Genomic DNA, 27,586 nt, shown 5'->3' with positions numbered 1-27,586 from the left:
AGTTTGAGTGCCGCATTGGGCTCTGGGCTGACAGCTCAGAGCCTGGAGCCTGCTTCCGATTCTGTGTCTCCCTCTTTCTCTGCCCCTCTCCCACTCACGCTCTCTTTCTCTCAACAATAAATCAGCTCTAAAAAAGTTAAAAAAAAAAAAAAAAAGATAAAACTGAAGTGCATGTTTTCTATTCTAATTATTTGACCTGACCAAGAGCACACATGCTAAGAGTCTCACCGTATCAGAGTCCTATGAAATGTTCTAACTAAAATTAGTCACCAGCAAAATACAACAAAGGATCTATTTAAAAATTAATTTAATGCTTGGCTAAAGCTTAATTACATATATAGTTATCAAACAATAGTCCTTAATTTCCAAAAAGTTCCTCTTGAAAATCACAGAATCAGAAAGCATAAACTTTAAAACAAGTTCTCTGAATATTTACAATGTGGTATAAACATTATAGAAGACCAAGGATCTTAAATTGCCTGGGTGTAGCTCATCAGCAAGGCGTATTCTTTATTGCATATATAACTCACATATGTGGGATTTTAAATAAAATGACAGACTACGAAAATTCAAATGCATGTATTTTTGTAAGCTGGTCAGGGGGGTAGACTCATGAATGAGACAGGACACTCAGCCCAAAACCACGCAGTTAGGTTTGTGGGGCTGTTATTTCCCAAAGTTAAACTTCTGTGTGTTCTTTTCAAAAACCTATGTTGCATATATTATTCAGAGTTCATATTAAACCCTCATTAGACTGTAATGCTGATTCAAGGAAGAAAGTTTCCATTCACCCAATGACTAAGTCCACACTCCACTCTCAATTTTAAGGCAGCAAAGCTACAGTGATAGCAACTGCTAACCAAAAGGTGACAAACACTTAGTCACTTGCCAGCCCTTTTGTTGCAACAGGGTAGTAATTCCCTAAGACAACTTGCTACTGAGTAATAATCTGCTGTTAAAAGGCTTACTCTGTAGAAAAACACCACAAATTTCCAGTGTGAAAGTAACTCCACGATGGTATAAATATATATATGCATAATTACACAATTTACACTGCACACATCGTTTACAGAGAACAATTAACTGAGGTTAATTTGAATAACCATATAAAATATTTCTGTAAACAAAGTATGACAGGCAGTAAGGAAACATTAACAGGCTTCCTAGAAATAATGTGAATTCCTTCCATTCCAAAGAAACTGCATTTAAGGACACAGTCTTGAATATTAATAATGTTCTTTGTATTAAAACGAGAATCAATATTTTACAGTTTAAGAAACTTTACATATATACAACATTTATACACTGGGAATGGTATTAAAGCAAACAGGCTTTTTTAGTCTCACAGATCTATTTTCCTTCAATCAAAGACTTAAATTCTTTCACATTGTGGTCACTTGCAACAGACATAGCATGATCCAGAGCGCGAACACTTGCAAGGAGTTTTACTATCTGTTTTATGTTTTCCCTAAAAAAGAAAAAAAAAATGCAGCAACATTTCATTAATTAGTACAAAAGCCTTCGAAGGAGAATTTTTTTTTTACTTTATGACCATTTTTGAGGTTTGCAATCCATTTTTTCAAGCACACATTTTTAAAGAAGACAGAAATAAGCAAACTACGGCATATAAAAAAAATTGTCCACATAAAAGCAAAGCTTGTATAGTTTAAAGGACTAGCCCAGAGATCAAGGATCCACTTTCTAAAACAAAAACACCCCCAAATTTCACTCAGATCAATTCTATCATTCACAGCTAGAAAGGAAAGAAAGCGATCTGCTGCCAAACTACTTTCAGAGCCCTGCCCTTTCCCACCCAAACCAGGGTCCGAGCTCTTTCAGATCATATCTGCAACACAAATCATATTTGTGTCTTCATCCCCAATCCATCCACCAACCCAGCATAATCTCCACTCTACCAAAATTCACTAAGAGGGGCGCCTGGGTGGCGCAGTCGGTTAAGCGTCCGACTTCAGCTCAGGTCACGATCTCGCGGTCCGTGAGTTCGAGCCCCGCGTCAGGCTCTGGGCTGATGGCTCAGAGCCTGGAGCCTGTTTCCGATTCTGTGTCTCCCCCTCTCTCTGCCCCTCCCCCGTTCATGCTCTGTCTCTCTCTGTCCCAAAAATAAATAAACGTTAAAAAAAAAAAATTCACTAAGAAAGCAGTAAACTGGCTTCCTCTATCACCCCGGCCAGCAGTCATTCTGTGTAGCCCTCAAATTTTAGCATACATCTAAGTTACCTAGAGGGTTGCCGAAACCCAGATCCCCAGGCCCCCTACCCAGAATTCTGATTCAGTAGGTCTGGGGTGGGGCCTGAGAATTCGCATTTCTAACAAAGCTCCCAGGTGAGGCTGATGCTGCGATTCAGGAACCACTTTCAGAATGACCACTTATTTGAACCAAGTGAGAGAAACAGCACACAATGGGACATTAGCTGTCTCTTTTCCTCTGCAAATTGTAGCAAGCACTCTTTAGGGAAGGATTCTAATTTGTAAAACTTTGTAACCCACATGGAACTTATTTTACGGTGTGTGGCACACAGCAAGTGCTTACAATAGCTGTTGAAGTTCTTTTCTGTAGAAAAATAAACACCGTTTGTTGACATTTAACTTCCTAACAAAAAAGACTATTTTTTAAAAATGTTTTTCTTTATTTTGAGAGAGAGAGGGAGAGAGAATGCACGTGTGCTCAGGGGAGGGGCAGAGAGAGAGAGAGGGAGAGCCCATGCAGGGCTCAATCTTAGGAACCCTGAGATCACGACCTGAGCCAAGATCAACAGTCAGACGCTTAACTGACTGAGCCAACCACCCAGGCGCCCCAAAACACTGTTAAGTATACACACATCAAAGTTTAAAAAGTGAATAGGACTCATCTAGCAAAAAAACACTGGGAAGAAATATTAGTGCCAAGAAATAACAACACCAAAGATGAAATTAAAATATAAATCAAAATCACCTGCTGAAAGAAGTTTACCACTAAAACCTTTACTGCCTACTTGGTTTTTTAATCTTATTGTAAGAGATAGCAAATTTTCTTTTAAGAAAATAAGGTTCCTTTCCATGGAAGGGAAATGAAGGAAGAGAAAAAACGTTTTGTTACAGGGGTATGACTAATGGTATGTATTCTGAAAATGAAAACTGTGACATTTGGAAGAATTTATGAAACTTAAAAAAAAATTCTTTCAAATTTACTTGCTATTCTTACTTTTTTTTTTTTTTTTTCAACGTTTATTTATTTTTGGGACAGAGAGAGACAGAGCATGAACGGGGGAGGGGCAGAGAGAGAGGAAGACACAGAATCGGAAACAGGCTCCAGGCTCTGAGCCATCAGCCCAGAGCCCGACGCGGGGCTTGAACTCACGGACCGCGAGATCGTGACCTGGCTGAAGTCGGACGCTTAACCGACTGCGCCACCCAGGCGCCCTGCTATTCTTACTTTTTATGCTAGAGATTTGTCCCAAAATTACACGAACATCCAAGACAAGGCCCCCAGAAAGGTACAATGGTTCCTTTATTCACTCCTTCTTTGCAACCCCTGGCAAAAAATATGTACAAGCTGCTCCCCCAAAATCATGAGGGATGACCTTCAGTCTATGATATGGATACCAAAAAACTCAACACAGAACACAAATGTCCCCAGATTGGCATATCATCCTTAGTACACTTTAAGTTTCAGTGACTGGCTTTTTGAGGGTTTACATCTGTATAACGAACCCCCAGAGATTAAGATCCAGGACATTCCAACAGCCTGAAATCTCCCCAATTCTTCAAGGGAAGAGGCAGAGAAAATCTCCTTAGGGATGCTAGCTACTTAATGAAGTCTTTCTTAACACCTTCATAAATAACATACTGAAAAAAGCTTAGGTGAAACACAAAAATGAAAAATGATGTGTTTTTGGTAGGTTTGCCAATACAACATCAGTGTACACAATTTAAAGCAAAATACAAACGTGACTCTAAGACATTTTAATAATAAATGTGACAAAAACTAAAGACTCTAGGTCACCGTTTCATTCAACAATCGCAGAAAATTACCTTGCATTTCTTTTTTCCACATCAGAACATCCGATACTGTTTCTGTAGATTGTGTCTGCTAAGTGCACAAGGTATCGACAGAAGTTTTCTAACTGAGAGATAGTTCTTTCTCCTTTCAGATTCATGAACCACTGCTTGGGGAAACAATTGATTACCTAAGAAGAAGAAAGATGTAAAATGAAACAGAACAAAATCAAGTGTCTAAAAGCTGATCCCAGACAACGGGTATAATGTACGCAAGTCGCAGGCAGGCTGTTGCACTACATACAGCTAATCACTTGACAGGGGATATCTCTTAAACCTGACTTCCCACATTAGCTATCCAAATACACCTGAATATATCTGTATTTTTAGCTTCAACAGATTGGTATTCAAAAAAGATAAATAACCTCCAGGATTTAATTAGGGACATAATATTGACAACACAATTGCTTCACCTTCCTGTCTTCCAGGAATCTCTAAATGAACTGAACTGTCCTTTTATCAGCAGCTTTTGATATAACATGTGTGGCATAAACATCATATCGAAGCCTCCCCATCCGGAACGACTCGGTGAGCAGGCGTCCATGCTGGCCCAGAGTGGGGTCCAGACTGCATCGTACCAGAGGCTGGGGGGCGGGGGCAGCTTAGGGCAAGAGCCTAAGCAAGGTGAACAGGGCAGTGTCAGTACTAAACTCGAGCAAGGTGAGGCTGATCCCCATAGGGGAGAGGGTAGTGTACTAGCAGAATTCAGTCCAAGTGGGTAGAGAAGGTTCCCCACTAAGGAACCCAGGGATGCTTGGAAGAATGAGTGATTCCAGAGCTGGCACTAAGCAAGGAGAAGATGAGCCTGGAACAGAAAGTGCCAGAAAGCAAGAAAATGCTCCCTCAAAATGAGACGACATGCTATAAGGTCACAGAAGTCAACAAGGGGCTCTAATGAAGTCTGGGAAAGCTTCTGCCAAAAATGCAGAGTTTGAATCCAATCATCAGAGAATATCAAACAAAGCCAAACTGAGGGTCACTCTGCAAAATAACTGGCACATCATCTTTAAAAGTGTCGAGGTTTTATAAAGGCCAAGGAAAAACAAAAACTCTTCCAGATTAAAGGAGACTAAGGAAGACACGATAATTAAATGCCAAGGATGATCTGGGAATTTCTTTTGCCGGTGATGTGATACTTCGGACATAACTGACAAACCTGAAGGGTCTCAAAGATTAGGTGGCAGTAACAGATAAAAGATGTTGACAGTGACACTGTAATTATGTATAAGAACATCCCTGTCTATAGGAAACGGACATAAAAATATTTGGGACAGGGGGCTATCATGTCACAAACTGACTGTGACGTAGTTGAGGGAAAAAACTTTGTATTGCACTTTCAATTTTAACTTTTGAATTGTTTCAAAAAATGTTCTTTAAAAAGATCCCATTGGAGGTACCTGGCTGGCTCAGTCAATAGAGCATGCAACTCTTGATCTTGGGGTGGTTAAGTCTGAGCCCCACATTCGCTGGGTGTAGAGATTACTTAAAAAAATAAAATCTTTAGGGGCATGTGGGTGGCTCAGTCAGTTGAGCGTCCGACTTCGGCTCAGGTGTTGACCTCAGGATTTGTAAGCTGGAGCCCCGCGTCAGGCTCACTGCTGTCAGTGTGAAGGGAGCTCCCTTTGGATCCTCTGTCCCCCTCCCCCACTGGTGCTCTCTCCCTCAAAAATAAAAACATTTAAAAAAATCTTGAAAAAATAAATAAATGAAATTGTGTAACCCCCACATATAAAGTAGAAAAAATATTAAAATGATTTCTTTTTTTTTTTTTTTTTTAATTTTTTTTTTTCAATGTTTATTTATTTTTGGGACAGAGAGAGACAGAGCATGAACGGGGGAGGGGCAGAGAGAGAGGGAGACACAGAGTCGGAAACAGGCTCCAGGCTCTAAGCCATCAGCCCAGAGCCCGACGCGGGGCTCGAACTCTCGGACCGCGAGATCGTGACCTGGCTGAAGTCGGACGCCTAACCGACTGCGCCACCCAGGCGCCCCTAAAATGATTTCTTAAACCAGAGAGCCCGTTTCTTTAATAACATTCAAAACAACATTCACCCAACCGTTAAAAATTACCCTGAAATTACAACTTTCATTAACACCTACAAAAATGACATAATAGATGGAAAGAAGAATAAATACAAACATAACTATACACATTTTTATGTAAAAAATGTTAAGGGGGTTCAGAACTACTGGGAGGCAAACTGACTGTCAACATTACACCAAGTTCAATAATCAAAGGGGTTTTCTTAAAATTCTAAAATCTCTCTTCACACAAAGGAAACTTAACTCATTCTCATTTATATGCTTTAAAAACTACAATGTGTGTCATTTAACTCACATTTTGGGCTTTTTTGATGCTGTCATCTCCATATTCTGAATTCTGAAAAGCCATGAGAATGTATCTATTTAATAAACCATCTATTGATAACTCCTGAAGAGTTTTATTTGAGAAAATGCCGTACCACTGAAGAAAATTCCCTAATAGCTAGAAAGAGAGAGAGAAAAAAAATTATTTTCCTCCAGATCGAAATATAACTGACACGTAACATTGCATAAGGTGTACAACATAATGATTTCACAGAAGTATATATACCGTATTGTAAAATGATTACCACAGTAGTATCTTTCACCTAATTGTAAATTTTTTCCCATGTGATGAGAACTTAAAAAAAAATTTTTTTTAAATGTGTATCTTTATTTTTGAGACAGAGCCTGAACAGGGGAGAGGCAGAGAGAGAGGGAGACACAGAATCAGAAACAGACTCCAGGCTCCGAGCTGTCAGCACAGAGCCCGACACAGGGCTCGAACTCATCAACTGCGAGATCATGACCTGAGCTGAAGTCAGATGCTCAACTGACTGAGCCACCCAGGCACCCCACCCATGTGATGAGAAGTTTTAAGATTTACTCCCATAGCAACTTTCAAATATAAACACATTATTAACTGCAGTCACCATGTTGTACATTACATACACAGAATTATTTTATCTTATAATTGGCAGTCTGTACTTTTTGACCCCTTTCACCTAATCCCCCCAACCTGGACTCCTCACTTCGGCCATCACAAATCATATCTCTGTTTCTGTAAGTCTGGATCTTTTTTTTTTTTTTACAAGAAGAGAAACTATTGAGAGGAGTTAAGCAACTACATTAAGTCAAAGAAACTAGAGTAAAACACACCTTATGAAATACAGTGGATCGTGTCTTGCCAACGTACTAATAAACAGTTTTAAAGGGTCCAAATATTGCCCCGAATGACCGAAGATCTGAATTTTAAGCTTTAATTAAAATTAACGAATTCTAATGTAAATAGCCACATGGAGCTAGTGGCTACTGGACAGGACGGTGCAAGAACAGAACGTCTTCCATCATAACAGAAAGTACTACTGGGCAAGTACCGACTCTTAGTAAATGTCCTCCATTCAAAATCATGCTTAAGTGAGTCCCACAACCATCCTCAAAAAGGACAGAATGCATTATTATAAAATGGGAGTCCCCAGCCCATCCCACCATAAAAATTTCCAAGTTTCTCAATATTTCTCATCTCTGTAAATGTTAACATTATCCAACCACCTGATCAGGCCAGGAGCTTGGATGTCATTATTCCCCTCTCCCTCAAGTTGTCTGACCTCACCTCCATCCATTCTGCCCATTTCTCTCAATTCCTGTTGCGACCCCCCAATCTAAGCTGCCATAGTCTCTTTCTGGACCCTGCAGTTACTCAAGTGATTATGAGCATATGCTCTGGAGTAGTCTTTCTCAAGCAGGGTTCTGTGAGAGAACTAAAACCTACAGAAAATGATTTGAGTGACCCCTTACTTAATTTTCCCAAGGATGGTACATCCCATTCTAGAATCATGGAAAAGAGAATTCATTATGCACAATGGAGGACTCAGGGTTTTAGTGATTGTTTCATAGAACCCGGTTGAGAAGAGCTGCTCATCAGTCAGACTAGCCTGAGTTAGACCCCATTTCTACAGTGAACAAAGGAATGATCCTGGGCAGGTTATGCTGGGCCTAACTGTCCCATCAGTGGAGTGGAAACAATAGTTCACAGGCTGTTGTGAGGAATCGACAAGATAAACGATACAGGACGTAGCAGTGCTCCGTACGTGGTACATTCACAATAAACTTTCATTAGTACTATTCTTCCCAGCTTTGACCATTAGCCACACAACAGCCAAAGCAACTTGAAAATGGCAATCTGTCCATGTCACTTCCCTGCTAAAAACCCTTCCATGACCCACACTAATTTTCAACAAAGGTACACAAGCAATTCAATAAAGAATGGACAACCTTAGCATTATTTATAATAGCCGAATTATGGAAGCAGCCCAAGTGTCCACCGATGGATGAGCGGATAAAGAAGATGTGTGTATACACGATGGAGCATTATCCAGCCATAAAAAAGGATGAAATCTTGCCATTTGCAACAACACGGATGGAGCTAGAGAATATGATGCTAAGCGAAAGAAATCAGTCTGAGAAAGGCAAATACCTATGATTTCACTCATAAATGCAATTTAAGAAACAAGCAAAGGGAAAAACAAAACAAAACAAAACAACTGAGAGACAGAGACAAACCAAGAAACAGACTCAACTACAGAGAACAGAGTGCTGGCTACCGGAGGGGAGGTGGAAGGGTGGGGATTAAGGAGTGCATGTATCATGGTGAGCACTGAGGAACATACAGAATTGCTGAACCACTATATTGCACACCTGAAACCAATATAATGCTGTATTTAATTATACTGGAATTAAAATAATTTTTTTTAATTTAAAAAAGAAAAAGCCTTTGAAAAGCCTTTTCAAACCAACAGTTCTAGAACAAACAAACTTCAATCCAGGCCCCACATCCTATAACTCAAGATGGATCGGAGGCTTAAATGTAAACCCCGCAACTAAGAACAATCTAGATGAAAAGAATAGGAGAAAAACTTTGTAGTCCTGTGTTAGGTGAACACTTCTTAGATGTGACACCCAAAGCACAACCCAATCAGGAAACGGTCATAACCCGGACTTAATCAAAACAGAATTTCTGTACTTTGAAAAACTGCTAAGAGAATGAAGACAAGCCACACGCTAGGAAAGAAAAACTCTTTGCAAATCATGCACCCGATAAAAAATTTGTATCCAGAATACAGAACTCAAAGCTGAGTAAGACATTCTTTTAAAAATGAGCGAAAGATTTGAACAGAGGCTTCACCAGAGAACATACACAAATGGCAAATAAACACATGAAAATCTGCTCAACACCATCAGGCATTAGAGAAATACAAATTAAAACTATTAAAAGGACACCACTACACATCTTGTAGAATGACTTCAAAGAAAAACCACCCAAAACTGACATGGTCTGTGGCGAGAGGGAGGGGTAACTGCATAACGTTAACGTATCGCTGATCTGAAAAAACTGCTTTGCCTAGGTATTTACCCAAGTGAAACATAAACTTACGTATCCAGAAAAAACCTGTATGCAAATGCTTACGGCTTTATTCATCATCACTCCAAACCAGAAATAATCCAGTATCCCTCAACTGGGGAATGGATTTAAAAAAATACAGTGGGCTCCTGAGTGATTCAGTCAGTTAAGCATCCAATTCTTGGGTTTTGGTTCAGGTCACGATTGCACAGTTTGTGGGTTCGAACCCTACATCGGGCTCTGCGCTGACGGTACAGAGCCTGCTTAGGCCTCTCTCTCTCTCCCCCTCTCTGCCCCTCCCACACACACACTCTCTCTCTCTCTCAAAACAGATTAATAAAGTTAAAAAAATACAGCAACTTGTGGCATATTCACCTTACAAAGGAGTACTACTTGGCAAAAAAAAAGAAAGACTCTGCCAATAACACATGACAACACTGAGAAATTTCAAATGCACTGTTAAGTGAATGAAGCCAGACTCAAAAGTATTCCATAAAGATTCTATTCATAAGACACCCTTACAAAGACAACCAGAGGACAAGAAAAAGGAAGGGGTCGCCATGGTGCAGGGATGGTGTTAACTACAAAGGGGCATGGGAGATTTGGGGCGATGGTAGGAGGGTTATGCATCTTGATCTGGGTGGTGAATACATGTCTATACGTAAATGACAGTGCCTGTATCATCCGGACAGCTCATCTCCTCCCCAAGTCCAGCCCTCTTGGACTTTTCTCAGTTTTCCCAGTGTGTGCTGCTGTCTCTCATCTCAGTGCCAACTCCTATAACCTAAATACCACTTCCTCAGAGTGGTGGTGGAGGATCTTCTGTGACTCACTAGTCAAGGTTTCTGTGCCTCTTGTCATATGCTCCCTTACTTCCTTGAATTTCTCCTTTCACGATTCATCACACCTGAAATAATGCTTATTTACCACCAACTGTGCTAGATTACAAAAGCTCCACGAGCCTCCACTTCTAGCACATTCGGTGCTATTTTTCCCAACTCAGAAAGTAACTGGTGTTCTCCTTGCTGAATCAATTAACTGTGGTTTAGCAAGGCAGTTTGCTGGCTGGCTTGGACCTTGCTTTCGAACTCAGAATGCATCTTCTCGTGTGTAAACATGAAACCCGAATAAACTTTTGGAACGAAACTAATTTAAAATGGAGTTTGGATATAGACATCGATCTAAGTCCATAGAGTTACTTAATCAAATACCAAATTACTTTTCAAAGTATAGGAGTCAAACAAAATCTGAAGTCTTCTGGAGAGCCTAGAGGCACATACCTTAACTGAAGACCAAAACTGTCGTTGAAAAAACAAATAAGGCCCAGAATTTTTATTTTCCAAGACACTATGAAAAAAGAAACATGAGCAAACACATTGTAAGTGCTGATTCCTAGAAAAGATTTCTACAAGTAAAATAGGTGAACAAAAGAATTAACTTTTCAAATTTCCAACTAACTATTCCAGAAGATAGGTTTAAAAGAAAATGGAAATATATTTTAGGCAGAAAGGGAGAACAAAAAGCATTACTTGCTTTATTCCGCTTAAGGGAACAATTTCTCCACTGAGCTAGTGTCTTTGGGCTACAGGCTTACACCAAATAGGTAAAGTTTATATTTCAAGCTACCTTTAGTTTTTCTAGAATTTAAGAAACCTTCTCTGAAGATAATGGAGAAGATCATCTTTTTAAAACTTTTTTGTTTTTAAAGTAGGCTCCCTGCCCAACGTGGGGTTTAAACTGAGGACCCTGAGATTAAGAGTCACACACTCTAGTCACTAGCCAGCCAGGCACCCCCAATATTATCATCACCCTTAATGTTAAGAGTTACTTACTTTTTGGGATATAAGGGCATGAATACATCATCATCTAAAGTTCTCCTCATTCTTAGTAAAAGTGCTTTTAGGTACACCTAAAGAATTAAAAGCAGATCACACATTTTAAGAAGGGTTACGATAAAAGTTAAATTTTAAGAAATAAAAACAAGCCATATTCTAAATCATATGATCAAGTATTCAATTTCGAGTAAACCGTCTTCTCCAGTTTTCTCCCTTCTCACTGCAAGCGTTAAGGTCTTTAATACTCCCTACTCCTCATTTATCCCTCAACTACCAAGCAACGACGCCACTTAGAAATCTACAAACCCTTCAAGTCTACCATATTACTAAGATTTAAGATCAGACACGTAATCTGGTTCTTCTCAAAATGAAGTCAGTGAAAACAAGATAAAGAGCACCTCTTCTGTGTCTAAACAGCACCTAAGAATGTCCAGAGGGATGGCAGCAATCTGAAGTTCGGAAACTAGTTATATAAACTACTATAAAACCTTGTGGTTTTATACGCTGCTCTATGTTTTAGCATTTTAATCATCAACTGTTACCCACCCTAATAGTTTTACATTTTTCTTTTTCCATAAAAATGCAGTTTTTTTGATTAGTGGGGGGTGGGGCAGTGAGGAGCAGCAGAGAAGAGCACAGGTGGGAAGCTACCTGGACTAATGACATCACCTTGCCAGAGGGATTTAAAAGCTACAAACTGTGATCTCAAATTTTGTACATTTCAGGCCATAAAGGACCAGATGGCCTGAGGGAATCAGATTTTCTGGCAAGGCTTAGAACATAACCACTCACTCCCTCAGCTCTTGCCCATTTTGGAAAGGAGAGGGGAGAAAAAAACCTTCCACTGATAATAAAGAATTAAATTACCTGTGTATTTTTGTTTTCTGCATTCACTACTGAAGGATATCCGTTTATTAATTTTAATGTAATCCCAACCATTCTTGAAGTCTGTGTTGTAGAAAAAGGGTCCCACATATTTTCAGCTATTACTATTAAGAGAAAAGTAAGGTGTTGAGATACAGAAGTAGATTGCAGCCGACTTACATCGGCTGTCAAGCAGTCTTCAACTTATAAACGCCAACCCTGATTTATTTTTTCTCTCTCTAGAGTATAGTAAGCCCGTCTTCTTTGTCCTCTTAACTGTGGGAACCCTGAAGATTAGGCACATGTGGGGAGGGCATAGATTCATTCTATTTTCTGCTGCTCGGTAATAATAAAGGGGAGGACTTCTAAATCCTAGATGTCCCGGCATCAAGAATTCCTAACCAAACTTGAATCTTATTTTTAGTATTTTAAATAGGTTCCCATACCAATGATTCCTAATCTTTTTTTGAGAAATTGATAGAAGTAATGAAGTTGCTCCCAGGAAAATGCATACCCATTCCCTGCCCTCAAACTATGTATTCAGGTTTGCTTCATTTTGCTTCTCTAAAATTCATCCATGAATCCATTACTGCCTCCAATGCCAGGCCTACCCCAAAGGGGTCTTCAACTACTCGGTTAAGAGACATCCACCCTTTAGCCTTCTCTGGGCCAGGTGGTTGTAATTATTTGTAATTGTTTATCATTTGTAATTATTTGTAATTATTACTTCTATGAGGAAACACACTCTGGTTAAAATTCTTCAAAACAGATTTGAAAACCCAATGTGTCTAAATGTTCAATTGAGATATCCCTACCTGTTAGTTTAGGAAGAATCACCTTTTCCACAATTGTAGGCAACAGTGCAACATCTACATCATCTTTCTCTTGCTCTCGTTCTTCACAACCATAAAACAGCAAAGATTCAAACCACAGCATGTTTTCAAAGTCACGACATTTTGCCTAGAAAAAAACAATATTTAAAAAGCTAAACACTTAAAATAGTTGCTCTTTCTGCTTCTAGCCATGATAAGAACAAGAGGAACGGGATTTAAGCTTCAGTCGTCAACAACTAAAAACTGAACAAAATCTATGAAACATCTATTTTCAGACACTGGACCAGAGGCAGTACAGGACCATGACCCCTGAAAACAGAATCAAATGAGTGAGCCCCTGGTGGGGGGGTGCAGAGCAGTCTTGCTCAGTTGCGGAGGCAAGAACGAGAGTTCAGGGAGGCGGAGGTGGCCAGAAGCTATGGGGTGGAGGAGGGAGCTACCCAAAAAAGAACTCCAGAGCGCACACAAGTCCCCTTGAGCCTTTGCTGTATACCAAGGGACACGTGCACAGGGTGAAACTCCACAAGGTCCGGCGAAGAGCGACCAGGAGCTGGCAGCTGAATGGTTGGTTCCCAGAGCTCACAGTTTTTTCAGTTTCCAGGGTGTCAACCTCAGCCCTCTTTTCCCTACAGTTGACACATTCAACCCAGCCAATCTCATTCATGCCATGCCTCCGTCCCCATGCTGGGAACTTCCAAAACTCTTTATTAAACAGGACCACTGAACACATATAGGCACTTCTCGTCTCCTCCCTTATGTACATCCCAGGCCAACGGGTCCTACTGATTCCACCTCCTAAACGTATCGGTTTGTCTTATCCTCCCAATTTTCCATTACCACCCAACTTAGTTCAGGTCATTTCACACCCTCCTCACTAATCTTTCCCATGAGGTTCTAAGTTTTTCTAGGATCAAAGGACCAAATTCTTAGTGTTCATTCACGTTCACATCCCAGTATCACTACATGCAACTTTAGTTGACCAAGAAAAGCACTGTATATAACTTGAAAGTAATAAACAGCTCTCTTGAGAAGGAATAGAGATAAAAAACCATGACTCTACACCCAGCTGAATTTGTATTATAGCCCTGTGCCCTATCTCCCCTGAAAAGTATTTTGCTCCAACTTACATCTCGATCTTTGAGATTAAAATTACCCAGGCATGGTGTTATATTGTTTTCTAACAGTGACACAAGCCACTCACCTCAAGAGGAGTCCAAGTGAGAAGCTGCAGCCGTATGAGGGGGTTGAACAGCTTTGGCAAACAAAGGCCGATATAAGCATCCTTATAGGACAGATAGTATTTTGAACGCCATGCTTCAAATTGGGATTTAATGCAGTCGATTGAATAGAAACTTTCAAGTACGTCTTCAAAAACCTTGCTGGACTCTTTCGAAATGCGATCTAAAGACAACAATAACAACAAACAAAAACACCAGAGAGAGCCATAACTTACAATGTGGTAGGAAACTCAGAGTTCAGTATTTTCCACATTTTCTTTGTAGCCTGAGTATCTGTCAGGCTCATTAACAGAGGAATCATTATTAATTGCAATTTAACAGAAGGGAGGAACGCAAGTTTAGGTTTTCAAATGTCTGTTCTGCAAACCAGAGTGCAGGCAGTCTTAGCTTCGCGGTTCCCAGATGTACCATTTCCTGTTCCTAGAGTTTAGTTAAATACCACCAGTCCCCCAACAAGTCAGTCCCCATTTCAGTTACTACAGTAGATTAACCGTGAGTAACTGCGTGAAGTGCAAACTTTGCTCCAAGCTCTTCAGTCCACAATCACCGTATAAATATCAGAAGTGCATCACAATCAGTGAACGATCATTTTCACTTCTTTCAAGGTCTGTGGGTGACTGTGAGAACGGACGTGGACAAGTATCAAAATGGATGCTAGATCTTTAGGTGGAAAGTGATTTGATGCTGCTGAAGACTTGGGAAAGGGGAATCTTTTAATGGTGAGACCGAACTGTGACAACCTAATTCTCAAGATGGATCTTAACATCACTAATAGCCGGACAATCTAACATCTGTCATCTCATATTCTGCAATACGCAGCAGCATCCTGTATGAAGTATTCTTGCCAAAACAAAAGCTTAACCTGAATCTAATCAAGTCTTCAGACCTAAGTGCCAGTTTACATAGAAATTCGGTGAATCGAAAAACAAATAAATCCGTGAGGAAACAAAATGTCGGAAATTCTGCAAGGTAAGTGACCTGGTCTCTTCAAAAACTTAATGTCTTAAACAAACAAATAACAGGGGAGTGTATATGTGTAAAGTACTCATGGACATTCATTAATCCTAGGGAAAAAAATGGAACAACCAAATGCAGGGCATGAAATCTCGTGTGGATCCCAGTTTGGAAAAGACACAACCACCCACAAAACCAGTCCCAAGAGTTTTATTTCGGGGGAGCTGTTGCTAAATAAACACAATATTAAGAATTTTCAGTTAAACATGCTAAAGTGTTGAAAGGGAAGTATCATGATGTGTAGGCTATTTTCAAATGGTTCAGCAATACACACACACACACACACACACACACACCCCCAAAGAATTAAGGCAAACTTGGTTTGGTAAGAATTGTTGAATCCGGGTGATATGCACATGGGATCACTGTGCTATTCTTTCCAGTTTCTCTATGTTTAAACATATTCACTATAAAAAGGTGGGAGAAAAAGAAGCTTCTCTAACTAAATTCCAAATGGCCTGCAGCCAACATAATTCCAAATAACCACAACCAATAGCAGGAAAGGAAGATTCTTCTAGAAATGCCTGGCACATAACAGTACTAACCACTCCCCTTGGGTTGAAATTATTCGGGACTCCCCAAATCAGGAGTTTCTTTCAGGGCTGAGTGTCCTACTGCCCAGCTCTGCCTCTCCAGGACAGGCTGCGTTAGGGCTATCCTAGAATCTGACTTTTTTTTGTTTTTTTTTTGGTCACTTAAAATTCTACAATTCTGGAGAGTAATATCGTTTTATTATGCAAGTACTAAATAAACTCCAAGACAAGGTGTCACCACGAGTTTTGAGAATTCATCACGATATTCAGTTAATAAAAACGGGTGTCTGTTTTTACAATTAAGAAAAAAGCGGCTGATTCTAACGCAGAGGCCACAAAACTTCAAATCATCTCGTGGTAAAAACCACACCTAAGTAGAAACCAAACTGGCAATAAAACGTCATTTCCAAATAAATGTCTAACCTTTTTCCAGATTGAAGTTTGTAATATCTGTGGAAGTTTCTTCGTCATCACTGGAAAGGCCTTCGAGGTGATCTGCCATCTTACCGGTCTGCTCTCTGGCTTGTCTACGACGAGTCCTAAATAACAAACAGCAAGTTCCCAAACCACATACAAGAGACTCCTCCCTTTGCAAACGAACCAACAGCAAGCATTCTGAGAATTACCTCCTGGCCTCCCGTTCTGCAATCCTACGTTTCGCATGCTCTTGATACAGTGCCCGATCTCGCCCGAACGAATCGAGATTTGGTGCCATCAGAGCTTTATCTGTAAAACAACAACAGTGAAAATTAAAAGCCTTCCTTCAGCAATCTTGAGGAAAGAGTTTGCACAGAATAAGCCATAATGATAGACTGTTTGCTAATCTCAACAGCAGGCTTCCGCAGTAACTGGTAAACCAGACAGTTTTCTAGTTTAGAGCAAATCTCAGTATTATTCTGTGTTCCCATGAAAAGGAGTAGAAAAAATAAACAGAGAGTTCAACAACCCTATGTAAATACGACTGGGTTTAATCACTATTTTTGTATCTAAGTAACAGAACTAGTTGACGCTATCATGATGACCAAATAAATTAAAAACCAAAATTACCTGTGCAAAGAGAAAATTATAGATTACTTTTTTAAGGAAGGAATTAAGCATCACATGTCTAATGATATGACAGAAAAGAAATCCTGGGTAGGAAGGATGAGAAAACAGCTTTGTTTCAGGAGTTTGAGAATTTATTCTATTTATTCTAATTCTGCTGTGTAGACATTCTCTACTACAATTTTTAGAACAAGGGCAGGATCAACATGGTAGACTGAAAACCGCATCGGAACAAGACTAACATACTTTCTCGAACACTCTTTCAAAGCAGAATTATTCCTTTTTTTGCCTATTTTCTGTCTCTTTTTTTAACTTTCTAGGGCAATATTCTAGTTTAGCTTCCACCCTTCCAATTTAAATTTATTGATTTCAGTTACCATATTTTTAATTCCTAAGAGATGGTTCTTACAATATTCCCATCTCTAGGGCACTTCCTACTATCTCTCGAAGGATATCCATTATATTTTAAATTTTCTTCTGATACCTGCATTGCATTGTTTTTGTTTCCTCGGTCCCTTTGGTTCTATTGCTTGTGTTACTCTCTCTGTTGATCCTTAACTACCTGATGTGAAAGGAGACTGGAAGTTCTGTGGACAAAGGTGGGAGGTACCTCACAGAGGCATCTCCATCTGAACACTGGGGAGAAAGTCAACTTTCTTGTTGGAGCTCCCAGATGTTAAGTGTCTCTTTCTCTGGACCCATTCTCTTACTCCAGTGAACAGTCCTCTAATCTTCTGCCTGGGGTAGAAGGAGTGGGGGAAACATCTATCTGCAATAGTTCCCTCAATTCTACGTTTGTTTTACGAAGATACTCTGTAAAACACGGATGGTAACAGAAGCAGACAAGCTAAGGGATAAGATGCGGGGAAAGTCATACATCGAATAAAAGACCTCAATTTAAGGCTTTTGAATTTGTTTTCCCCTGATATCGGAGATGTGCCGCCAACAGCAGCAAAAGAAAACACAAACCCCCAAGTTAGCCCTCTGCTTCAGTGTATCCTATCTTAGACCCTACTCTTTTTAAAAGTTGACTTTCTGGGTTACTCATTCATATTTCAAAACAGCTCTGATATTAGGAAGTATGGTCCAGAGTTCAGCAATTGTTAAGAAAGATGAACACGATAAACAAGAAGAGATGCCCCTGTTCTACCTCAATCGTGAATTCACACACCAAAGGGGAATAGCTAAAGTCCCAAACTACAGAAATGATTCCCGTCTCTCTTCAAGAGGTCTCCTTCATTAAAGAAATACCGTCAAGAATATTCACCACTGTAACAAATATTTAAAATGTCTCTACATTTGTAGATCGTATAGGACACTAAAGGAGATATGAGAGTAGATGACTCAAGTGATAGCCTCCTTCACTTCTCTAAGAACTATATGCCGTGACTATGGTTAAGTGTCCGCAAATCTCAACAGATGAATTGCAGGGATTTTTGTTTTAGCGTCCTATGTAATTTTCCTCAAACCTTTGACAATTAATGAATACTTGCCTCGAAGGTAGTATTTTTCGCTTTCTCATTACTTTTCAATTTCTTTTCGACTCTCAATCTAATCAACATACATCATTTAAGCTTTACTTCTCATTCTATGTAAGTAAATAGCTCCAAGTTACAAAGAACAGATTATAGGGAGGAAAAGGTATCCGATAAAATGCACAGCTCATACGAACCATTTAACTTAAAAAAGGAATTACTTCCCTTCATAGGTCTAATGGTTACCTGTAATCTGCCCCAGAAATCTGGTTCTGTCTGGATCAAAAGTGATCTGGAAGGGCTGCATTAGTCATCTAGGTGCCCGATATGGCAATAATCCAATTTAAGTTTGTGTGGCAAAAATAGAAAGGTCAAAGCTCTGAGGGCCGTAACACCACCTCTCTCCAATGCTCTAAAACCCATTCCGCACACAAGATGTTTTCTCAGGGATCCAACATCTAATTTAGAGGACCCCCTGTATGACGAGGTATTGTTTTCAGAAAGAACGACACTAGGGCCCTTCGCACTTGCATCACCTGGAGTGGTTGTTCAACATGAGGATACGGTCACCATCCAAGACCTAGCAAAAACTTCTGGGGATAGGACCAAGAAACCTGCATTCTAAATTAATACCCCGGGTAATTCTGGTTCACACTTCCGTTCAGAACTGCTGGCGTAGGGAACAAAGAGATGATAAAAAGAAGCTACAAGAAATCCACGCTAGGACAATTCCTCTTAGAGTACCCAAGAATATGGAGCACAATGGAAATATGGAATTAAAAGCTTTAACACATCTGGTTAAAGAACCTCAGCTAAGCTATTTAATAAGAGCTTTCTGATTAATTTTGGTTTTTCATAACACATATTATAATGAAAAGAATATAAACTGAATTTCTAAACTTTTACATTAAAATTTCAAAAACTGTAGCCATCAAATGACTTACTAAAAAACCCACTATAAAAGGCAAGCTAGAGAATAAAAAATTTTGCTTTTCTCTGAGGCATGAAGTACAAAAATCCCCTAATCTTGGAGTGGTATTATCCGTTATGTAATTAGAACCCCTTCTCCCCTCTTCAGAATCTCCCAGTCCCTGAACCCAGAATCTTTCCAACAGCATTTGTATCAGTGTTGTGACCAGGATGAAATGGGGGGAAAGATCAATTGGAGCCAAATGATAGTTGTTTTAAGATAAAATACTGATGTCTTCTCTATACTCTAAAGAATGAAAAAATAGGTTCAAAGAAGAGTAAGATTGATAGAATATCAGTGCATGTTTTGAGCTCCTTTGTGAAGCTGTATTTTCTTAAACACAATCCAAGTACATGCTCTTAAGTTTTAGAACTACCTGACACAAGAGTAAGGAAATGTGTTTGTTTAAAAAAAAAAAAAGCTAATAAGCTCTCTAATTTTCAATTAGGCTGCACTAGGTAAACAAGGTTGTTTAATGAATAATAAAAACCTTCAAGATGGACTGACTTGAATGGCTTGAAAACTCCGAAGATTCATCTTTAATATCATCTTGTCGTCTTTGGACAAGGCGGGAAGCTCGCTGTTTGTACAGCTGATGTATTGCTGATTCAAGTTCATTAATCAGTGGCACCTGTAAAAATACAACACACTCCGTAACACCAAACTCTTCAGTTGCTTACTTATCTGAGGGTTCCATTCTATTTCCGGATTTCTGAAAAAGTACCCTCTATGGACAGAATAATCATGAACTCCCAATGGGACACAAATAGCAATTCAGTATTACGAAGTTTAGGAACCATCTCTTCTTTTAATCCATACATAGGGCTACAATGTCCGGTGCCTAGTTATTGGAGTAAAAGTTTGGTTAGGAAACTTAACGCTGCAGTATTAGTAAAGAGAGCAAGTAAAGAAATGTCAAAATCGTAGTGCTTTTCTTTCAGAATAAAGTGCTTGCAAGTCTTTTAAAGTCCATTTTTGATTTTCAGCAGCATCATCTACCTCAGAAGTTTTGTAGCTTAAAATAAACCATTATCGCTATGCAATACTGAAAAAACGCCAGGGCTCCACGAGCAGGTAAGAGCGGGGGTCTGCGCACTGCCCAATTCTGGACGCTTAAACTGCTCCGCCACTCACGTGCGCCAAGTACCTTACGGTAATGTCACGACACATCGCAGCCTGACGACACGTTCTTAAATGCGAACTGCATCCATTTACGTTAGTAAGGCAAATAAAACTTCTAGCCTTCACTAACCTAAAGTCAGTATCTCAAAGTCAGAAAGCTCTTCCTATTAAATGTATTTGCCCATACTTTGTCATAAAATAATAAAATTCCTCACATGAATTATCAGTTTACAAAGTCCATGAATTTTTCCAGGTTCATATCCACAGCTAAGCATTCACTTGGTTCACACACAGTACAAAAAACTTATGGGATGAAACCTAACTTAAAAAGAACAAACAAAACTTTCTCTTTATCAATATCTTACATTATAACCAAATGCTATGAAACTTTCACAAAACACTAATGACCACTACACATACCTGAGGAAACCAGAAATTCTAGTTTCCTGATGGTTAGTGCAAATGGAAAACACATTATTTAGGGTTTGGGAACACTGGCACCAAGTGTGACAGCAGCTTCCTGAACTGAACAGACTGCAAATGGAAAATAAAAAAAAAAGGCAGGTGGAATTCAAAGATGTCTGTAATAAAAGCACTTTTATACACTGGCATGATTCCATTGCAAAAGCAGCAAATGCTCCCATAAAGATCAAACCGATGGAGTTATTTTAATCTCAAATAGGCCACACCATGGACAACAAGGTCCCCAGATCTGCACCGATTATCTTAGACAACTGAGCCCGCGGACTCGATCTTTAAAATTTACGAGTAATTTTTTTAAGGCAGTCAGTGCTGCATTCCTGTGACTTACACTTCCCACCCCCTTATGTCTTCACCCCACACAGGACGGAAGACACAGGTGCCTGTGCACCTAAGGTGTGCGCTTTGTGTCCCGGAGACTGTCGCCACTCCCGTAGCGTGACAGCGACACACCCCAGGTGGCATCTGACAGCATTTAATTATTCAATTTATAGTTAAAATTCCGATAATGCAATTTTTCTGTTTAGGTCATTAGAGTGCTTTTCAACAAAGCCGAGAAAATTCTGAGAATAAAAACTTCAAGACGCGTTTTCAGCTCTTTCAGGTTTCTTAACGATATCGATTTGTCTCAAGAGTATGCACCATGACAATTTCTTTACCCTCTCCAAACTCAAAACTGTTCTTGACTATTATGATTTCAAGACCAAATTTAAGGCGAAGAACACAAGGAAGGGGACTATAGGGAAACAAAACGATGGAAAGTTAAAATGATTTTCAAATAATTAAAAAAACCTAAGTTCAAACTACTTAAACTTTTAGAACGAAACAGAAAAAAACCAAACCGATGTTTATCTTTCTATGGCTTTACCCTGAAACAAACTTTTATAGTATAACTAAAATGAAATTCAAATGTGTCTACTTATTCCTAAACATTTCCAAGGTGACAATTTATGACATTAACTCAGCAGCAACCTCTTAATAAAACTCCACGCATATGAAAATGTCAAAATGAAATAAAATACTCATCCTTCAAAGAAAGGATCATCTGCCTCTGTTTTAATGAAAATGTAGTCACTACAGGGGCACCTGGGTGTCTCAGTCGGTAAAGTGTCCGACTTCAGCTCAGGTCATGATCTCACAGTTCATGGGTTCGAGCCCTGCAGCAGGCTCTGGGCTGACAGCTCGGAGCCTGGAGCCTGCTTTGGATTCCGTGTCTCCCTCTCTTTCTGTCCCTCTCCCGCTCATACAAGACTTAAGTAACATACAAGACTTAAGATCTTCTCCAAAAACATTGATCTAAGTGACTCTGTGACACCATACAAGCACACTCTGAAGTCGACTTCTCTAGGAACATAGTGATTGAAATCAATCAATAAAGTCTCCTGCTAACCATTTTTAAAATAGTAAGCGACTGAAAACTGTATGAACTAGACGTCCTAGTAGTCTCTAATGCAAAAATGGGATCATCTAGTTTACCACATTACCGTCAACTTTTCGGAGTTAAGCCTACAGTTACAAGTATGTAAGTTTACTGAAGTAAATTAAATTCTACGGCAAAGGTTCCAATACTTCAAGAAAAAACTCCACAGGGACAAGCGTCACTTACAAAGTATGGTGCGTAAGCGTCACTTACAAAGACAATGACCCTTCTTCTAGTCACAGAGGGTTATGACAGCAGCTTCCATTATGCCCGCTGGGCTCAAAAGGCGTTTATCGGTGGGAAGGACACAACCGCCAGCTGACAGCTGAGTCCACTTCCTGCCTTGACTCTAGCCCCCTGCAGCGTCAAACCGGTTTCTTTCCCACCCTCGTACTTGTCGCCCTAAGCCAGTGACCTGCCACAAGGGATATCATAGCTAAGACTATAGCTGCTTCTTCAGAAATCAGGTGGCAAGACAAGAACATGACAAATCCTACAGACAAGGCTTGGTGAAGGCTCTTGGGCTGCATCTGACCACAGACTGGCTACAACCCTTAAGATCCATTAGGAAGACAGTCTAGAGCCGTTCTCTGGTGACCTTTGGCTTTCATAGATTGAGGTCATCAACAGAGACAATAAAAACTTAAGATACTCCTTTAAACGTACTATGCTTACGGATTCTATGCTAAACCACACAGCTAAGAAAAAGGGAAAAGTGTGCCCTCTAATCCTGCATCACTTGAAAGCTGAGACACAGGATATTCAAAGACTGTATTTTATTTTTTCAAAGATAAAGTCACAAAGTCTACAAATACTTATAAACCAATGCATCACGTATATTTATCTTAAAAAAAGAAAAGTCAACTAAGAGTTCGTTTGAGAAGGGGATCCTGTGTGCAGTGAATTTTAAAAATGCAAATAAATGGTATACTAAAATGCAAAAAACTATGCCAAGTGACTGGCATACTAAAAAAAAAAAAAAAAAAAAAAAAAAAAAAAAAAAAAAAGAACTTGGAAGAAATGAGATCTTCAAAGAAATTATGACCAATGAATGGTTTCTGAAATCGATGAAGCATAGGCTTATTTAGATGAAAAGTATCAGCAGCCATGGTGACCAACTTTTAGAGTTAAAAAAAAAAAAACTAATAAAATTTTGTAACTTTATACACATTTTGAATTACTTGTGGAAACAGTTTAAAGGTAGTTAAAAGTTAAAAGGTAGTTAAAGTTAAAAGTAGACCGGAACCATACCAAAGAAAATTCCATCAGATGAGTCCCTTATATTCTAATAATTCAGGGCAGGCCAATAATATACCACTGTGTTAAAGAGGACTTGCCAAAGCCTTATTTAAATATGCTTTATCTTTTTTGTTGTTGTTTTCAACAAAGCCATTATGCCGCCCCCAAGACAGAATGCCGCTAATGAAGTGAGGAAAATGAAGCATGGCTTTTCATCACTTCTAGAGTTGAACTCAGTGGATACTTTCTGAGAAATACAAGAAATGATCTACACAAGGCCGTCTAGACCTCCCTAATTTTGCCTTAGTCAAAGAGATTAATATTTTTGCATTCTTACCTTTTCACTGAAACACTCAAGCAAGTCTTGGACATACCCTCGCATTTCTTGCAAAAACTTATACCGTTCACCAACACCCCCAGAAGACCCTTCTAATCTCTCAATAGCCCTGGTGGCGTCCACTCGGCTTTGCAGGTGTTTCTCATGCTGCTGTCGATTCGTTTTGTGCAGTTCTTTCACGGAGTCCAACCTTAAGAACACAAAAGGATAAATATAACACATTTACATCCAAAAGTCTACGCCGTCAGGACTCTTGCAATATTATAATAATGCATTTAGTTCCACTATTAAGACACAAAAATGCTTGGAGTGGCATCTTTTCATCTGCACGGCTTTTTTCTCAAAAAAGCAAAAACAAAAAGGCAGTTTACAGACTTCACATCAAGTTATTTGGTGGGCTAACCAAAATCTGTTTCGCTTTTCCCCCCATATCTTGACTACACTTTTTCAGAGTCCAAGAGGTACAAACTCAGAACTGTCTTCAACAAGATCATGGAGTGGCATTTTTATAACTTTTCGAGGCTTCCACAGAAGTAATCCGAGAAGGGAGCAGAACAAAGTATGAAGTCATCTTCTGTTTAGCTTTTGAAGATGGGCCAGTGAATCTTCTTTGCCGACATTCTGCATCTGCTACCCCAGACTACATGTTGCCTGAGGGAACTGAAAGCTAGGACAGGTCTTTAAGAAGTTGATCTGCCCTACCTGTCTTTAAGCTGTTTCTTTACCAAATCAATAGTAACGGGAGTCATCTCATTACTGGGAGTTTTGAAAGGGACTGTATTATCTGTTTTTTGAGATTTGGCATCAGATGATCCATAGGCAGTGTAACTATAAGGAATGCCATAGGATGAACCATAAGGTATCGTCTGGTAAGTGTTCTGGTAGTACATATTCACTTCAGTGGGCTGGCTTGCTTGAACCTAGAAAAGAAATGGGATATATATGAAAACCAGCAGTTAATCATGACTTTGAGATTAAAAAGCACAAACTGCAAAAATATACACCATTTTCCAAACAGTATGTTAATTGAAATAAGTAACTGCAAAGTTCTTCAAAATCAAGTAAAAGTAGGGCAGGATGAACATTCTAACTCGTATGGGACTACTGAATTCATCTCTAATAATTTTTGGGAAAACAGAATATCATACAAGTTTGGGTAGGAAGGGACATAAAAAAATAATCCAAAGCCATCACGTTATCAGTGGAAGAGAATAAATGACTTGCTACAGTGAGAAAATAAAGACAAGCAGAGACTAGAAACTGCCATCTAAGTACCCTATTTTCCTAACATAACCCAAACGCATGCAAAACACTGGCAACAAAAACAGTTTACATTTATGGATCACTTCCACTGTACTACTTAATAAAACTTGTTTTAACTACTGACGAAGAGATTTTTCATCAAAGTTTTTGAATTAAGTTTTCACATTACAAGAAGAGAAATCCATCTTCCACAAAATAATTTTTAAACTCAGAAGCGATAAGCTATACAGGAAAGAAAGATTTTATCTAAACAGTGGTTCTCAAAGCGTGCGCCAGGATGACCCGAGCGTGGTGGCTGGGCCCCCAACCCAGTTTCTCATTCACTAGGTCTCAAGAGGGTGAACATGTGCCATTTCTAACAAGCCCCCAGCTGATGCTGATGCTGCTGGTTGAAGGATCACTCGGAGAAACACTGGTCTAAGAAACCATCACTCTGTTAAGTTGCAAAGGATAACAACAGTTTCTTTCTTCTAAAAGCTTATCGAATATATGTACCCGCACGTAATTTTCTTCATTGTGTTAGTTGGATGAACGACAAAGATTCAATTCAGTATCTTTGTGATTTCACAAAACAGGCACAAAAGGTTTCTTGTGTACTTTCTATTTTTGAAGTTTAACCTTTTAGTTCTTACCTGAGGGATATTGATTCCTTTTCTTATCTGCTCCTGCTCCCATCGGCTGAGTTCTTCATCTTGTTCTCCAGTTACTAGAGCATCATCATCACTCCCCTCAATGCCTGCAGCCACAGCAGTGGGGAAAATTAAATACCAGAAAAGCAGGGAGGGAAGAGATGCTATCCTGATACTTCACAAAAATTAAGCAAGACAATCGGTATTAACTCAGTTTTACTAAAATGTTGATTACGATCTCTTCTCCTTTGATACCCCTTGCTTGTCTTAGACACAGCATTCCTTGAAGCAGAAGGCATTACGCAGTAGTTACACCCAAGGAAGGTTTCCTAATCTCTGTGAGCTTGACGTCAAATCAACAAAGGGAAGAGCAGAACGTAAAGGCCTCTAAAGAATGCGAGGCTGATTATATAAATGTATGCATGTAAAGTGCTTAACACGATACTGGCCACACAGGACGTGCTCAATAAACATGAGCCATCAGAGTCATGCTACAGTTTTCAAAAAATTCCAATAAGACACTGGTACCCAAGCAGAAAGGGTCCTCAAACACTAGATATTGCTGAGGAAATGTGGGTACTTTTAATCTGAATACAGTATCGAATATTTAATACAATGCAACAGGCTTACTATACTATTTAAATCAAGTTACCTATTTCCTCGGCAATTTTTTGTCTCTGTGACTTTTCTTTCACAGAAAAAACTATGCGACGTTTCTCATCATCATCTTCATCATCACTGGCATCATTCTCATCTTCTCTAACAAGGCGGCCTTTCCCAGGCTCGCTGTCATGAGGAGTGAAATCTCCTAATTCTCGGGCCATTTGACGCTTTTTCCTTGCAGCATGTATAAAAGCTGCATCTGGAATTTCTCCTGGAAACAAGTGGTAAGAATTGTAAAATATGCCAGTATTAGGGTATGAAGTTTCTATTTTTGTGAAAATATAAAGGGTATGGGGCACCTGGATGGCTCTGTCAGTTAGGCGCTGACTTCAGCTCAGGTCATGATCTCACAGTTTGTGAGTTCAAGCCCCGCACAGGGCTCTGTGCTGACAGCTCGGAACCTGGAGCTAGCTTCTGATTCTGTGTCTCCCTCTCTCTTTCTCTCTCTCCCCCTCCACCACTCATGCTCTGTCTCTCTCAAAAATAAATAAGCATTAAAAAAAAAATTAAAAAAATAAAAAGAAAATATGCAGGGTAAAATAACCTCACCAAGAGAGCCATGTCATAGTGATGTTCTTTTTTTTTAAAAAAAAATTTTTTTTTTCAACGTTTATTTATTTTTGGGACAGAGAGAGACAGAGCATGAACGGGGGAGGGGCAGAGAGAGAGGGAGACACAGAATCGGAAACAGGCTCCAGGCTCCGAGCCATCATCAGCCCAGAGCCTGACGCGGGGCTCGAACTCACGGACCGCGAGATCGTGACCTGGCTGAAGTCGGACGCTTAACCGACTGCGCCACCCAGGCGCCCCCATAGTGATGTTCTAACGTTAGTTGCTGGTACCCCTTTCCCCAACTGTGCCTGTAACCCAACTGCTTTCTTTTTAATTTAGCTTAAACGGAAACCTAAAGTCACTAAATATACATATGTATGTAAATCATATACTGGCAATATGCATGGGGGGAAGATCCACCACCACAGCTTTGCTTTAACTGTAATTTTTTTTCATTTTTAAGAAATAGGCAAAAGTAATCAAACCCTATTACTAAAATAGAAAGCAGATAAGTTTAAAAAGTTGCCCACAAGCTCACCTTAAAAAACTATTAGATTTATAGTATATTTCTCTTGCATATAGTTTCCAGGTCACCTG

The 27,586-nt window shown here is 39.5% G+C and overlaps 1 protein-coding gene across 1 annotated transcript in view; it reads right to left on the bottom strand.

The window, feature by feature from the left end:
- Positions 1-290: 290 nt before the first annotated feature.
- Positions 291-27,586, bottom strand: part of PAXBP1 (PAX3 and PAX7 binding protein 1) — a 34,632-nt gene continuing 7,336 nt past the window's right edge. Inside the window, exons 4-18 of the mRNA XM_043593717.1 lie at positions 26,427-26,648; positions 25,778-25,881; positions 24,585-24,802; positions 23,883-24,072; positions 19,792-19,915; positions 16,422-16,521; positions 16,219-16,334; positions 14,212-14,411; positions 12,993-13,137; positions 12,181-12,302; positions 11,311-11,387; positions 10,759-10,825; positions 6,395-6,541; positions 4,033-4,187; positions 291-1,468 (exon numbers count right to left, since the gene is read on the bottom strand). Coding sequence (XP_043449652.1) covers positions 1,351-1,468; positions 4,033-4,187; positions 6,395-6,541; positions 10,759-10,825; positions 11,311-11,387; positions 12,181-12,302; positions 12,993-13,137; positions 14,212-14,411; positions 16,219-16,334; positions 16,422-16,521; positions 19,792-19,915; positions 23,883-24,072; positions 24,585-24,802; positions 25,778-25,881; positions 26,427-26,648 — 2,105 coding nt within the window. The 3' untranslated portion in view covers positions 291-1,350. The remainder of the gene's footprint in view (positions 1,469-4,032; positions 4,188-6,394; positions 6,542-10,758; positions 10,826-11,310; positions 11,388-12,180; positions 12,303-12,992; positions 13,138-14,211; positions 14,412-16,218; positions 16,335-16,421; positions 16,522-19,791; positions 19,916-23,882; positions 24,073-24,584; positions 24,803-25,777; positions 25,882-26,426; positions 26,649-27,586) is intronic.

Source organism: Prionailurus bengalensis, chromosome C2, assembly GCF_016509475.1.
Source record: "Prionailurus bengalensis isolate Pbe53 chromosome C2, Fcat_Pben_1.1_paternal_pri, whole genome shotgun sequence".
NCBI classification, from domain to species: domain Eukaryota; kingdom Metazoa; phylum Chordata; class Mammalia; order Carnivora; family Felidae; genus Prionailurus; species Prionailurus bengalensis.
The sequence above is the reverse complement of the archived record's forward strand: the minus strand, read 5'-3'. Positions and strand labels throughout refer to the sequence as shown.